Genomic DNA, 16,971 nt, shown 5'->3' with positions numbered 1-16,971 from the left:
GCATGAGGTGGCCAAAGTATTGGGAGTTTCAGCTTCAACATCAGTCCGTCCAGTGAACATCCAGGACTGATCTCCTTTAGGATGGACTGGTTGGATCTCCTTGCAGTCCAAGGGACTCTCAAGAGTCTTCTCCAACACCTCAGTTCAAAAGCATTAATTTAAAAAAAAAAAAAAAAAAGCATCAATTTTTCGGCACTCAGCTTTCTTCACAGTCCAACTCTCACATCCATACATGACCACTGGAAAAACCATAGCTTTGACCAAATGAACCTTTGTTGGCAAAGTAATGTCTTTGCTTTTTAATATGCTATCTAGGTTGGTCATAACTTTCCTTCCAAGGAGTAAGCATCTTTTAATTTCATGGCTGCAGTCACCATCCACAGTGATTTTGGACCCCAAAAAAATAGTCTGCCACTGTTTCCACTGTCTCCCCATCTATTTCCCATGAGGTGATGGGACCAGATGCCATGATCTTAGTTTTCTGAATGTTGAGCTTTAAGCCAACTTTTTCACTCTCCTCTTTCACTTTCATCAAGAGGCTTTTCAGTTCCTCTTCACTCTCTGCCATAAGGGTGGTGTCATCTGCATATCTGAGGTTATTGATATTTCTCCCAGAAATCTTGATTCCAGCTTGTGCTTCTTCCAGCATTTCTCATGATGTACTCTGCATATAAGTTAAATAAGCAGGGTGCCAATATACAGTCTTGACGTACTCCTTTTCCTATTTGGAACCAGTCTGTTGTTCCATGTCCAGTTCTAACTGTTGCTTCCTGACCTGCATATAGGTTTCTCAAGAGGCAGGTCAGGTGGTCTGGTATTCCCATCTCCTTCAGAATTTTCCACAGTTTATTGTATTTCCTTTATAGGGGACTGGAACTCAAAAGTAGGAAGTCAAGAAACACCTAGAGTAACAGGCAAATTTGACCTTGTAGTATAGAATGAAGCAGGGTAAAAGCTAATAGGGTTCTGCCAAGAGAATGCACTAGTTATAGCAAACACCATCTTCCAACAACACAAGAGAAGACTCTACACATGGACATCACCAGATGGTCAACACCGAAATCAGATTGATTATATTCTTTGCAGCCGAAGATGGAGAAGCTCTATACAGTCAGCAAAAACAAGACCGGGAGTTGACTGTGGCTCAGATCATGAAATCTTTATTGCCAAATTCAGACTTAAATTAAAGAAAGTAGGGAAAACCACTAGACCATTTAGGTATAACCTAAATCAAATCCCTAACGATTATACAGTGGAAGTGAGAAGTAGATTTAAGAATATACAGAAAAAAAAAAATAGAAAAAAAAAGAATATACAGAAGAACTATACAAAAAAGATCTTAATGACCCAGATAATCACAATGGTGTGATCACTCACCTATAGCCAGACATCCTGGAATGTGAAGTCAAGTGGGCCTTGGGAAGCATCACTATGAACAAAGCTAGTAGAGGTGATGGAATTCAAGTTGAGCTATTTCAAATCCTAAAAGATGATGCTGTGAAAGTGCTGCACTCAATATGCCAGCAAATTTGGAAAACTCAGCAGTGGCCACAGGACTGGAAAAGATCAGTTTTCATTCCAATCCCTAAGAAAGGCAATGCCAAAGAATGCTCAAACTACTGCACAATTGCACTCATCTCACACGCTAGCAAAGTAATGCTCAAAATTCTCCAAGCCAGGCTTCAACAGGACATGAACCGAGAACTTCCAAAAGTTCGATCTGGATTTTAAAAAGGCAGAGGAACCAGAGATCACATTGCCAACATCCATTGGATCATCGAAAAAGCAAGAGAGTTTCAGAAAAACATTTATTTCTTCTTTATTGACTATGCCAAAGCCTTTGACTGTGTGGATCACAACAAACTGTGGAAAATTCTTAAAGAGATGGGAATACCAGATCACGTGACCTGCCTCCTGAGAAACCTGTATGTAGGTCAAGAAGCAACAGTTAGAACTGAACATAGAACAACAGACTGGTTCAAAATCAGGAAAGGAGTACGACAAGGCTGTATGCATTCACCCTGCTTATTTAACTTCTATGCAGAATACATCAAGAGACACACTGGGCTGGATGAATCACGAGCTGGAATCAAGACTGCTGGGAGAAATATCAATAATCTCAGACATGCAGATGATACCACCCGTATGGCAGAAAGCAAAGAGGAACTAAAGAGCCTCTTGAAAGTGAAAGAGGAGAGTAAAAAAGCTGGCTTAAAACTCAACATTCAATAACAAAGATCAGAGCATCAGGCCCTATCACTTCATGGCAAATAAATGGGGAAACAATGGAAAGAGTGACAGACTTTATTTTCCTGGGCTCCAAAATCACTGCAGATGGTGACTGCAGCCATGAAAGTAAAAGATGCTTGCTTCTTGGAAGAAAAGCTGTGACCAACTTAGACAGCAGATTAAAAAGCAGGGACATTACTTTGCAGACAAAGGTCTATTTAATCAAAGTTATGGTTTTTCCAGTAGTCATGTATGGATGTGAGAGTTGGACCATAAAGAAAGCTGAGCACCGAAGAATTGATGCTTTTGAACTGTGGTATTGGAGAAGACTCTTAAGAGTACCTTGGACGGTAAGGTGATCAAGACAGTCAATCCTAAAGGAAATTAGTCCTGAATATTCATTGGAAGGACTGATGCTGAAGCTCCAATACTTTGGCCACCTGATGCCAGATGTTGAAGAGTTGATTCATTGGAAAAGACCCTGATGCTGGGAAAGATTGAAGGAAGGAGGAGAAGTGGACCACAAAGGATGAGATGGATAAATGGCATCACCAAATGGATGGACATGAGTTTGAGCAGGGTCTGGGAGTTAGTGATGGACAGGGAAGTCTGGCATGCTGCAGTCCATGGGGTTGCAAAGAGTCAGACACGACTGAGCAACTGAACTGAGCTTGGTTCTGCCTACCAGAACAAGACCTAGTTTTCCCCACAGCCAGTCCCTCCCATCAGGAAGCCTGCCTAAGCCTCTTATCTTCATCCATCATAGGGCAAACAGAAACAAGAACTACAGTCCCACAGACTACAGAATGAAAACCACAATCACAGAAAGTTAACCAAAATGATCAATGGATCACAGCTTTGTCAGTGAAAGGGCTTGCATGACTCAGTGAAGCGATGACAAAACATGGTCCACTAGAGAAGGGAATGGGAAACCACCCTAGTATTCTTGCCTCAAGAAGCCCATGAGCGAAAAAAAAAAAAAAGCCCATGAGCAGTGTTAAAAGGCAAAAATATATGACACTGAAAGATGAGCCCCCCAGATCAGTGAGTGTCCAACATGCTTATTGGGGAAGCACAGAGAAATAGCTCCAGAAAGAGAGCTGCGCCAAAGCGCAAACGACGCCCAGTTTTGGATGTGGCTGGTGGTGAAAATAAAGTTCAATGCTGTAAAGAACAATACTACATAAGAACCTGGAAAGTTAGGTCCATGAATCAAGGTAAATTGGAAGTGGTCAAGCAGGAGATGGCAAGAAGGAACATCGACATTTTAGGAATCAGTGAACTAAAATGGACGGGAACAGGCAAATTTAATTCAGATGGCCACTATGTCTAATTCTGTAGGCAAGAATCACTTAGAAGAAATGGAGTAGCCCTCATAGCCAACAAGAGAGTCTGAAATGCAGTATTTGTATATAATTCCAAAAACAACAAAATGATCTCAGTTCATTTCCAAGGCAAACCATTCAATATCACAGTAATCCAAGTCTATGACAAACCACTAATGCTGAAGAAGCTGAAGTTGAATGGTCCTATGAAGACCTACAAGACCTTCTAGAACTAACACACACAAAAGATGTTCTTTTCATCACAGGGGATTGGAATGCAAAAGTAGGAAGTCAAGAGATACCTTGATTAACAGGTAAGTTTGGCCTTTGAGTACAAAATGAAGCAGGGAAAAGGCTAACAGAGTTTTGCCAAGAGAACACACTGGTCATAGCAAACACCCTCTTCCAATAACACAGGAGACAACTCTACACATGAACATCACCAGATAGTCAAAACTGAAATCAGAATGATTATATTCTTTGCAGCCAAAGATGGTGATGCTGTATACAGTCAACAAAAACAAGAATTGGAGGTGACTATGGCTTAGATCATCAGTTCCTTATTGCAAAATTCAGGCTTAAATTGAAGAAAGCACAGAAAACCACTAGACCATGTAGGTATGACCTAAATCTAATTCCTTAGGATTATATGGGGTGGAGGTGGCAAATAGATTCAAGGGAGATTAGATCTGGTAGAGTGCCTGAAGAACTATAGAAGGAGGTTTGTAACATTGTATTGGAAGTGGTGACCAAAATCATCCCAAAGAAAAAGAAATGCAAGAAGGCAAAGTGGTTGTCTGAGGAGAACTTACAAATAACTGAGAAGAGAAAAGAAGCGAAAGTCAGAGGAGAAAGGAAAAGAAACACCCAACTGAATGCAGAGTTTCAGGGAATAACAAGGAATGATAAGAAAGCCTTCTTATGTGAATAATGCAAAGAAATAGAGGAAAACAATAGATGGGAAAGACTAGAGAGCTCTTCAAGAAAACTAGAGATATCAAGGAAATATTTCATTCAAGGATGGGCACAATAAAAGGGGGAAATGGCAAGGACCTAATAGAACCAGAAGACATTAGAAGAGGTGGCAAAAATACACAGAAGAGCTATAGAAAACATGTCTTGTTGACCTGGATAATCACAACAGTGTGGTTACTCACCTAGAGCTAGATATCCTGGAGTCTGAAGTGAAGTGAGCCTTAGGAAGCATTTCTACAAACAAAACTAGTGAAGGTGATGGCATTCCAGCTGAGCTATTTAAAATCCTAAAAGATGATACTGTGAAGGTGCTGTACTCAATATGCCAGCAAATTTGGAAAACAGCAGTGGCCACAGGCCTGGAAAAGGTCAGTTTTCACTCTAATCCCAAAGAAGAGCAATGTCAAAGAATGTTCAAACTATCATACAATTGAGCTCATTTCACATGCTAGCAAGGTAATGTTCAAAATCCTTCAAGCTAGGCTTCAGGAGTACATGAACTGAGAACTTCCAGATGTACATGCTGGCATTAGAAAGGGCAGAAGAACCAGAGATTATATTTCCAACATTCATTGGATCATACAGAAAGCAAGGAATTTCCAGAAAAACATCTACTTCTGTTTCATTGACTATGCTAAAGCCTTTGACTGTACAGATCACAACAAACTATGGAAAATTCTTAAAGTGACAGGAATACTAGACCACGTTACCTACCTCCTTAGAAACTTGTATGTGGGTCAAGAAGCAACAGTTAGAACCAGACATGGAACAATGGACTGGTTCAAAATTGGGAAAGGAGTACGTCAAGGCTGTACATTGTCAGCCTTCTTATTTAACTTCTTTGCAGAGTACATCAAGAGAAATGCTGGGCTGGATGAAGCACAAGCTGGAATCAAGACTGCCGGGAGAAATACCAACAATCTCATATATGCAGATTATACCACTCTAATGGCACAAAGGGAAGAGGAACTAAAGAGTCTCTTGATGAAAAAAAAAAAAAGAAAAAAAAAAAAGTCTCTTGATGAGAGTGAAAGAGAGTGAAAAAGCTGGCTTAAATCTAACATTCAAAAAACTAAGATCATGGCATCCATTCCCATCACTTCATGTCAAATAGATGGGGAAACAGTGAGAGACTTTATTTTCTTGGGCTCCAAAATCACTGCAGACAGTGATTGCAGCCATGAAATTAAGACATCTGCTCCTTGGAAGAAAAGTTATGACAAACTTAGACAGCATATTAAAAGAGCAGAGGCATCACTTTGCCCACAAAGGTCCATCTAGTCAAAGCTATGGTTTTTCTAGTAGTCATGTATGAATGTGAGAGTTGAACCACAAAGAAGGGTGAGCACCAAAGAACTGATGCTTTCAAACTGTGATGCCAGAGAAGACTCTTGTGCATCCCTTGGACAGCTAGGATATCAAACCAGTCAATCCTAAAGGAAATCAACCCTGAGTTGGAAGTCCTTCCAACCCATTGGAAGGACTGATTCTGAAGCTGAAGCTCCAAAACTTTGGCCACCTGATGCAAAGAGCCAACTCATTGGAAAAGACCCTGATGCTTGGAAAGATTAAGGGCAAGAGGAGAAGGGGGCAACAGAGGATGAAATGGTTGGATGGCATCACTGACTCAATGGGCATGAGTTTGAGCAAACTCTGGGAGATCATGAAGGACAGAGAAGCCTGGCGTATTGCTGTCCATGGGGTTGCAAAGAGTCGGACACAACTTAGTGACTGAACAACAACAAAGAGCACCCATCTCAGACACCCCAGGGGGAACAGCATGCAAAGACAGCCTATGTGAGAGTCCAGTGTGTTCAGAACACAGTACCCAGGTCTGGCTGAAGGGAAGTGATGGTTAGTCTTATATGTCAGCTGGCTAGACTATAGACACTGTTATTCAACCAAATGCTAATCTAGGCTTCACTTTGAAACTATAGATGTGATTAAAGTCAATAAAACTTAAATAAGAGAGATGATCCTTGACAATTTAGGCTTCTCTCAGTTGAAAAGGCTTACGTGCAGAACTGAGGCTCCTCAAAAGAAGAAACTCCAAAAAAAAAAAAAAAAAAGAAGAAACTCCACTTATGCAGAACAGCCTGGGCGTGTGCCTGAGAGTTCCAGCCTGCCTTTCATGATGGCCAGACCAATGGATTTTAGACTTGCCTTGCCAGCCCTCACAATCATGCAAAGTCAATTCCTTGTAATAAATCTCTTAATATATATTTCACAGTGGTTCTGTTTCTCTGACTGATCCCTGACTGATAAAGAAAGGCAGGCACCTCTCAGAAGATGGGGGGATGGGGTGGAGGGGGAGTTCAGGCTAGACTCGGATTAGAGAGCCTTGCAGCACATGTTAAAGGCTCTGGACTTCTCCTGAAAAGAAAAGGAGAAAAGCAGAAGGGACTCTAGCAGATAAAGAGCAGATTCATATCTGTAGTTTAGATGCTGAGAGTCTGCCCACCTGGAGGATGGGGAATGAACTGGAGTGTCCAGGGCCAGCCAGGAGACAGCACCACAAAAAGGGAGGAAACTCGAGCCATAATGCAGGTAGGAGATGGTGGATCTTGGTTGGATAAAGTCGTAGCAGTGGAAATGGTGAGAAAGGGGTGGGTTTGAGAGACACTAAGGAGTAAGCCTCATAGCACTTGGTGACATACTGGCTGGGGATGAGACAGAAGGAAGAGGAATCCAAGTTGATTTTCAGTTTAACGGCGCTTTTCATCCCACTGGACCTCAACATACATGGTGGCAACCAGAGGTGCCGCCTCTCATCCACCAGTTGCCAAATCAAAACATGAAGCCAAGGACACTCATTAACTACCCAGACGCAACATTCAGATCATCCAGCTTGATAACAGCAATATGTCTACAAGACACCCTGTTGTGAGCCCTTTGGCTCTTTCAAACTAAACCCTTCAGCTGCCCCTGCCCAGAATAAGGGAAAAGGCAACATCTGGCAGAACAAAGCCAGAAAAACATGGCTGGAAAGATCCCGGGTAGAAAGGAGGGAGCTGAGAGCAGGGTCAGAGCAGCTGTTTCTGCCATTTCCCAAACCTTGGAATGAACCAAAGGCCTGGCAGATCTGATGGGGAGAGTGAGCGAAAGGGCACTGGCTGGTGAAAATTACCAGAGTCTTTACAGGAACCCTGGAAGAACTGGTGATGAATAGAGAGGAAGGTAAGAAACTCAAGGTAAGAAACCCAAACAATACCAGCCACATCAGAGGCTTGATTCATTCCATTTCCTGTCTGCAAAATGGGCAGAGTTATTTTAGGTTACTACTAAACAGAAGAAAAAGGATAATCAAGCTATAAAAGACTGGATACCAAGGTCTGTTTGGGAGAAAGAAGAGATGGAACAGAGCCATTTGTTTTGATGACTGGCTAAATAATCTGTGTGCAACACAGGAGACCCTGTTTCGATCCCTGGGTTGGAAAGATCCCCTGAAGAAGCGAATACTCCAGTATTCTGATCTGGTGAATTCCATGGATAGAGCCTGACAGTCCACAGGTCCCAAAGAGCTGGACACAACTGAGCGACGAACACTAAATGATCTTGTCATAACCATTAATTTATCTGTGGTCATGATGTTCTAAAAGAGAAAAAGGCAGGACTTAAAAACACCCATTAATGAGGTTTCATTTCTAATAATGATGGACAAGATACTATTAGACCAACCCTCTTGCAAAAAACCACCATAAATTTTGGACAAAATATAAAAACTTTAACCTGTAAGTACTGAAAAGCAACCAAAATCAGTAGAAACTGGAAGGGCAGTCCTCTCAGAAGGAAATGGCAATACAGAAGTCTCTCATTTTTTAGGGCCCTTCACCTAAAGGCAAGCTACATTAGGAGCCAGGCCAGGAGACTGAAACTATGGTAGAAACACAAAAGCTGATCTTACTGGATTAAAGAATCTAAGGCCACTTTGGAGCAGCTACAACAGCAAAAAAGTGATGCTCAAAAGGAATGAGCCATGGAGGTGGAACCCCAAATTCTAAATATAAACTCATGACTGAACTATGAACTATGCATGCAGAGGGCACAAGCAGCCTACCTTAAGAGATTTTAACCTGCCACTTACTGCAGGGGAGACAGTTCAGAGATTTGAGCACAGCCAAATTAATTGCTTGATAAACAAACAAACAAACAAACTCTACTGAGGAAAATAATAATCCAGAGTCTCTACAACATATGACTCATAATGTCAGAGATACAATCTATGTCTAGACAATACAAACAAAATGAGCCATTCCAAAGAAAAGGCAACCAATGAGACTGATCCTGAGATGACTGAGATGGCAGAATTAACAAGGAATTTTTTTTTTGGTGGCCCATATGCAGATACAAGGATTTTTAAAGAAGCTTGTATAGCTATTTTGAAAGATTTTTTAAAAAGAAAGAAAACATATTTGTAATGAACAGGTTAGAAATCTCATCAGAGAAACAAATTATTTAAGAAAAATAATAATCAGTGGGGAATTCCCTGGTGGTCCAGTGGTTAGAGACCTGGTTCTCTCACTGCCAAGGACATATGTTCACTCCCTGGTCTGGGGATCTGAGATTCCACAAGTTTCACAATGCAACCAAAAACTAAATAATCAAACAATTTCCCATCCATTATTTAAAAAAAAATAACCAAATGGGATCTACCCAAAAATAAAAATACGTCTACACACAAACTTGCATAGAAATGTTGATAGCATTCTTCACAGTGGCCAAAAAGTGGAACCAATTCAAATAACCATCCACTGATGAGTAGATAAGCAAAATGTGGTACATCCATACAGTGGAATATTATTCAGCCATAAAAACGAACTACATAAGATATAACATGAAGGAACCTTGAAAACATTATGCTAAGTAAAATGTACCAGACACAAAAGACCATATATTGTGTGGATTCCATTTACATGAAATGTCCAGAATAGGCAAATTCATAAAGGTAGAAGGTAGATTACTGGTTGGCAGAGGCTTGGGCAAGGGAAGAATGGGGAAAAATTGCTAGTGGGTACAGTTTCTTTGGAGGTGAGGAAAATGTTCTAGAATTAGATAATGGAAATGATTGTACAATTGTAAATATACTAAAACCTACTGAATTGTACACCTTAAAATGGTTAATTGTATGTTATGGGAATTATATCTCAACTTCTTTTAAAGTAAGGTAAAACATTATGTGAAACTGGGTAAAGAATATGAAACTCTGTACTACCTCTGCTTTTCTGTAAATCTAAAATTTTTCCAAAATAAAAAAGTTTATTTTAATTTTTTAAAAAGTTTATTTTAAAGTAATTCTATTTACAATAGAATCCAAAATTGTTTTCAGGGACATAAATTAACAAAAGATATTTAGGACTTAAACACTTAGAAGTACAAATCACTGCCAAGACAAATTAAGACCACTCAGAGATATACCATGTTCATAAATTGTTAAGATGTCAATTCTCCCCAAATAAGGGTGACCAAGCATCCCAGTCTGCCTGGGATAGAGGGGGTTCCTAAGATGCAAGACTATCATTTCTAAAACCAGAGCAGTTTGAGGAAAGCCAGGATTAATTTCTCATCTAACTTCAAATTAATATATTGTTTCAATACAATCCCAATTAAAATTCCAGGTGTATTTTTTTTTAAAGACATTGACAAGCTGATTCTAAAATTTATGTGTAAGAACAAAGAACCTAGAGTAGTCAAAACAATTTTGAGGAAGAACAAAGTTGGAGGACTCACAACATCTGATTTCAAGTCTTACTATGAAGTACAATAAGTATAGTATTGGTGAAAGGACAGACTCTAGATGAATGGAAATAGCCCCTTACACATATACTCAATTGATTTTCCACAAAGTTGCAAATGGAATTCAATGAGAAAGGCTAGTCTTTTCAACAAATTGTCATGAACAACTGGACACCCATATGCAAAAAGAAAAAAAAAACCTTCAAACTACACCTCATACCATTCACGTGCTGTGCTGTGCTTGGTTGCTCAACTGTGTCTGACTCTTTGTGACCCCATGGACTGCAGCCCTTTAGGTTCCTCTGTCCACGGGGATTTTCCAGGCAAGGCTACTGGAAGGGGTTGCCATGGCCTCCTCCAGGGGATCTTCCCAACCCAGGGATCAAACCCAGGTCTCCTGCATCGCAGGCGGATTCTTTACCGACTAAGCCACTAAGGAACTCACATAAACAAAATGGCTTATAGACCTGAATGTAAAACCATAAAACTTCTAGTAGAAAACACTGCAGAAAATCTTTGGGGAATATAAAATGAGTGTAAAATGGTACAACCACTTTGGGAAAAGGTGCCATAAAACTAAACATAACCTACTTAAGGAGTCAGCAATTCCTCTCCTAAGTAAGGACCCAGAAGAAATAAAAGCATTAAAAAAGTGTACAGAAATATTCATAAAAGTTTTTCATATTAGCCATAAACTGGAAATGTCCCAGAAGTCCATCTAAGGATAAATGAATAAACCATAATATATTGACATTAGTAAAATGGATTTCTACTGAGCAATAAAAAAGAACAAATTTAAAAAAAAAAAAAAAGAACAAATTAATAATGCAACAGAGGTAAATCTCAGAAACATTGGGCTGAATGAAGAATTCTCACACAAAAGAGTACATAGTCTGTGATTTCACTTATGTGAAGCGCTTGAACAAGCAAACTTAATTTATGGTTTACACAGAAAAGTGTACTTCTGAGGGTGGGGGCAGAGCTGACTGGGAAGGGGCAGAGGGAACTTTCTAGGGTAATGATAATTTTTCAAACTCTGTTGGAAATTTGGGTTACATTCATGTATATTATATGAAAATTGCATGAAATGCTACATTTATGATTTGGGGATTTCACTAAATGTTAATTTCATCTAAAAATTCCATTAGCTACTGAACCCAACAAGAGGCCCTACTGCCAGTTCATGACAGGACTCCAGAAACAAGGAAGAAGAGGAGTTGGATCATCCCCTCTCCTCACCATCTCTCCCAACCCCACCCCCCTGCCATCCCCAAAATCAGATAAAGTAAGTCAGAACATTTCTGATGTTTGCTCAACTCTTGTACCATCAGGGTCTATGTGTCCTCGAACTATTGCCCCAAATAAGATCTCAGAACAGAGTTTGAAATTTACACCTAGCATAAATTACTGGCTGGACTCTACTCAGAAGGAGCACTTGTCATTTTACCTTGATAAGTCTGTGCTCAGAGATGTGTCAAGGAGCAGGTAAGAGAGACAGGAGGAGAGGTGGGAAAATCCTCCCATCACCTCCCCTTCACCAACCTGACAGCCTGATCTTTAGTACCCTTCAAAGCACACACCAGGGTACTCATGTCCAGCTGAATCAGAGACTTGCAAGAATCAGGTCTTGCAGTGCCCACATCTGTCACTGTGGGATGCAGAAGACTGTGTGTGAACCAGCCAGCTTCCAGAACACAGGCTCCCACTCAGCTCTCCCCTCTTGAACTAAATATGAAGTACACAGGCTGACTTCATTCTCTCCTTGAACAAAAAAACAAAAAAAAACTAGAACAGTACCTAGCATATGAATACATTAATGAAGCAAGTATTTTGAAAAAGTCACAGCTTAAAGGATCTTAGTTTCTGGGATTGAACCCTGGCCACAGCAGTGAAAGCCCAGAATCCTAACCACTGTGGATCACCAAGGAACTCCGCACAGGCATTCTTATTATCATTCTCATTCAATGAAAAAGATGAAAGGCCACACTGGGTGTGAAAGACTTGGGATACCTCAACTATAAATTTCGGAAAACAAACTGGTTTGGCCAAGTGGCCTCCCCTCCCTTACCCCAGGAGGCCATCATTAACCTTTCAACTCCCCAGTGGGTGTGGTCCTCGAGTAAGAACTGATTCATCCAAACAAACACAGGTGTCCCCCAACCTCCACCACCTGCAGTTTTGGGAAGCTTCCAGAGCTCAACCCATCAGTTGTTAAGGTCATTTGCTAATTTTTTAAAAAAAGAACAGAAAACACTTGAGGACTAGAGCACAAAAGAAGAGTTAGAGCCTGGTTACCCTGCTAAAGACCCTTCGGCCTCTTAGGGAAATACTGTCAGCCTGGAAACTATTTTTCTCACCAGAGTAAAGCTGGGGTAGAGAAAGTGAATAGGGAAAGAAGATGCACAAAACAAGGGAGAAACAAACCCCTACAGGCCTTAAATTCAAATCTGTCCCTGGGGTTCAGGCCACTCCTGTCTGCTTGGCCACAGCAATCCTTCCTCAGATCTTACAAGGCCACCATGACCCCAGGTTTGGAAGCCTAAGAGAAGGACCCATGGAGCACAGTGGGTTTATAAAACTGAGGGCCATTCCTCCTTTCCTCCCTGCATTTTGTCTGGGCTGGTCAGCAACACTTCCTAAGCCCAAATGCTATTATATAGGAGTTGTTTAGTTGCTAACTCATGTCCAACTCTTTGTGACCTCATGGACAGTAGCCCGCCAGGCTCCTGTGTCCATGGGACTCCTTCTCCCATGGACCCAGGGATTAAACCCACGTCGCCTGCATTGGTAGGCAGATTCTTTACCGCTAAGCCACCAGGGAACCCCTTATATAGGAGTACATGAGCCTCAAAAAACAAAACAATGAAAAATCTATAGGAAAGAGACCAAGCTGATCTGACCAAATTGATTCTTTGTGTCTTTTTCTAACATTTTGCTCTTTCCCACAAGGTACTGAGAGTGGAGTGAAAACCTGCATTAGTTCTCAGCTGCTCTTCCTTGCCTTCCTGGAAGCTCATTTTAGCTTCTGGAAGCCAGACCTGCCAGACTTGTGAAAGCAAGTGGACTGAAATTTCCAGTGTCTTTGAGAGAAATCCACTCCCCCTCCTCTCACCACCTTCTGGGACTCTTGAGGTGGCCCACGAGTTGCCCTGATGCCTCCTCTCCTGCAATCTGACCCAAGCACCTCCAAATTAGACTAGTAATTAGCGAATACATTTAAAACAAACCTCTCTCCCCATGTGTATCCACTGACCAGCATCAAATAAGATCTTCCCTGTTTTGTTCCTCAAAATATCCCAGTAGGTGGTTTTGTACAAATTATGTTCAAATTCTTATCAATATTCTGTTAAATAACCTCAAAACTATTCCTTCCAAGAGCCCCCCATCAGGGGAGATGACCCAGAGTAAAGACCACTGTGCTGCACTCTCCGTAGAATACAGTGTCCATAATATCCTGAACTATGCAATGAGGCAGCACTGTCTAGTGGGTGGAGAATTAAGAGTACCTGGTGATATGTTCACTTTGTCCAATGCATCTTTCAGATGGCAGCAAACAGGGTCAGTTCAGGAACCGGCATTCACCACTGCTGGCTACACCTCAGGTAGCAGCATCACAGCTGCCTCTGGCTTAGCACAAGCCCTCTCTATTTCACCCTCAGGTCCAGACCCCAACTCCATCCATTCCCTCTCTGCAATATGCTGTGTGCTCACCCTTTGAAAGGGGGATGGGGGAACCAGAGAATGCAGCCACTAATTCAAACCAGAAAAACCGAGGACACAGGACTGAAAAGAGCTTTTCATCCAGCCTGTCTGAAAGATCCCTTCCCCTTTGAGAATTTTGGCTTGGCTACTTGGTTCACCGCTATCAAAGCCAGAAACCTATTTTCTTCACTCATTCCTGCAAGTAAAAGGAGATGAAATGTGTGTGTGTGGCTTTGCAAATGAGCTCTTTAGGGAAGAAGAGTGGGGGTGGGTAGAGGTATCACACAGAATTGGATGCATGGAGGTGAGAAGCCAAAGTTCAACCTCACTGGCCTAGGATGTAGAGACGTCACCTCTGAGCAGACGATACACAACATCAAGTACCTCATGCTATCCTGCTCCCTTACACCTGGGGACTAAAACAAATATATTTTATTTGCTGCTCCTTGTTCTCCTCCTCCTCAGAGGATGATTTATGGGCTGAGACAGAGAGGGGTTCTTTGGTAGGAGTCAAAATTGAGGGCTGAAACAACTGGTGACTTGTCAATAGCACACCATCAAATGGTACTCAAAGCCCCATATAAATGCAGACAGAACCAGGCTGTTTACAGGGAGCTGACACCCACATGAGTTTAGTGGGTAACAGAGACCACTCAGTGATGCAGTGGCTTATGTTCTTAACGAGAAGCTATTTTACACAAGCAAAAAGCTGCTGTCTCCTAACAAATGGACTCTGAAAAGACTGGAAAGGAGGAATTCTCCCTATCTAGCTAATGGGGCGGGATGTATCCAGAACGCCATTTGTCATTTCTTTTTCCCTAGTAGTTAACGACCCCAAACCCTCCACTAGGCTCTGTTCCAAGACCACCACACCACCCAGTAGAGCATGGCATGAAAACCACAGCCTGTTGTCCACTCCAAGCGTGTAATTTGAAACAAATCAAACAAAACATCAGCCAGTTGACAATCGGTAGATTCTGGCCAGCTCCTGGTGTACATTTCCTAAGCACCCCCACCCATGAAGCCCGGGCTGAGGCCCCGGTCTCCTGACCGCACAGCTCCGGCTCCCCGGGCCCTAAACCTCTCTCCCTAAAACATCACTTTTCCAGCCTGAAAGTTCCTTCGATCAGGAACCTGTGCACTTCACTGCCTCAAAGAGCTGAGGAATGGAGACACCCTAAAGTCGGCCCAGGGCAGCGTCCAGTCATGTCTTGTTGAAGGTGGAAGCTCTCGTGTCCCAGCAAGAAGGAACGTCTCAGGACAGTCCTTCCCCAGCCACTCTGTCTGCGCTCCCAAACCCGCACCCTCCACCGCCAGTTCCCGCCCCAAAGGCCCGGGCTCGGTCCCGCAGGTCGCGCCGGACGCTCTCCCCTCCGGGCCCCGCACTCACCCACCGCCAGGATGCGAAAGCCCCGCGGCGGGCGCAGGGCCCGGCGACACCAGGCGTCGCGCAGCACCTGCAGGCTGGCGGGCGGCGCGTGCACCAGCAGCACCCCGCGCCGCAGCCAGCCCTGGAAGGCCAGCCGCGAGGCGGCGCGCGCCAGCCGCGAGTTCCAGAAGCAGCGCGCGTTGGCTCTTCGGAAGGCGCGGAACACGGCGCGCCCGCCAGGCTCCTCCGCACCCTCCGCCTCCTCCTGCGCCTCCAGCCTGCACAGCACCAGCGCCAAGGAACCTGGCGCCAGTTGCACGGGCCGGGCCATGCTGCCTCGGCGGCCAGGGCCCGCAGCTTCGGTGCGCTGGTGCCCGCGGTCTGCGGGAGGGATCAGCTTACTGTGCGCGGCGCCGGCTGCCGGGGGAACCGGGCTCCAGGGGGCGGGGTCGGTTTGAGCGCCGGGCAGCGGGTGGGGCGGGACGTGCAGCCTGGGGACGGCCACTGCTCTCACCCGAGAGGCGGCCAGTAGGGGTTTCCAAGTGCTGAACTCCCAGGTCATTCTCCACACCCCAGCCCAATCCCCCAACTCCCACCCCGGGGGACTGCCCACTTCCCTGCTTTCCGGCAACCCGGAGCTCCTCTTCCCCCACCGGCCGTCACTGGGACTTTACCCGACCGGTGGGCGGGGGGCGCCCGCAGCTCCCGAGGAAGCAAGCTGCCTCCAACTGCGGCGCGAGCGGCAGGCCGGTGTTCTGCAGAGCCCGGAGGACTAGGATGGCCGCCTTGGCCCTGGCTTTGGGATCGCCCCCAAGAAGACGCCACGAGGGGTGCACTCCCTCGGGTCAGGGGTTAGGTCTCCGTCTGCTTCTAATCAGTTTGCGTAAGTTACTTTGCCTCTGCGACCTCCGTTTACTCTGTAGTGAAATAAGGAGTTGGGACTCAAGTCTACGAACCTTTTTCGTGACTTTCTGAGGTTCTAGTGTCTGGTCCCGCTCCTGGGTTATCCCATTCACGTGAAGTGTTAAGGGACATAAAATGATCCAGAGGCTCCATCTCGATCGGCTGGCGAGGCGCTGTGGTGAAATCCGTGGAATTCAGGCCTCGGTTGGGATGGGAATTCAGACAAGAATTTCCAGGAGTGTTCGGAAAGAAACCTGTGATTGATCTGTCACAGCAGACTCTAGCCAGTGCCTCGCAGCATGGGGGACAGTTCAGATGCTGAGGGGAGAAAAGGCTGGAATCCTGACCGTTGCAGTGGGTGAGAGCTCCTGGGGGTAAGAACAGAAAGGACTGGAAGGGCAGTTTATAATCAGCACTTTAAGAGGGAGCAGAGGGGCTTGAGGAGACTTGGGAGTCAGTCCAGATTCCCACTCCCTCAGCTTATCAGTTATCAGTAACAACTACAATTATTTGAGGTAATCTTACCTTCCTCCTAGTGAGTCGTTATCACAGTAAATGATAGGGGATGTTGTTAATAGCTAGAGCTAACATATAGTGAACACTGTATGCTGGAGGCCTTAATTTCACAACTCCATGTTAACTTCTCTTAGTATCTGTCCCTCTTTCTGTTTTTAACAGGTAAGGTAACTGAAGCTAGGTTGGATTCAGAAGCACTTCCTGGTCATACAGATAGTA

General features: G+C 43.7%; 1 protein-coding gene across 1 annotated transcript in view; it reads right to left on the bottom strand.

Moving 5' to 3' along the window:
* Window positions 1–15,737, bottom strand: part of STOX1 (storkhead box 1) — a 54,825-nt gene extending 39,088 nt beyond the window's left edge. Inside the window, exon 1 of the mRNA XM_043926962.1 lies at window positions 15,355–15,737. Coding sequence (XP_043782897.1) covers window positions 15,355–15,664 — 310 coding nt within the window. The 5' untranslated portion in view covers window positions 15,665–15,737. The remainder of the gene's footprint in view (window positions 1–15,354) is intronic.
* Window positions 15,738–16,971: the final 1,234 nt, after the last annotated feature.

Source organism: Cervus elaphus, chromosome 15, assembly GCF_910594005.1.
Source record: "Cervus elaphus chromosome 15, mCerEla1.1, whole genome shotgun sequence".
NCBI classification, from domain to species: Eukaryota; Metazoa; Chordata; class Mammalia; order Artiodactyla; family Cervidae; genus Cervus; species Cervus elaphus.
Note: the sequence above shows the minus strand (reverse complement) of the source record. Positions and strands in the feature narration are given on the sequence as shown.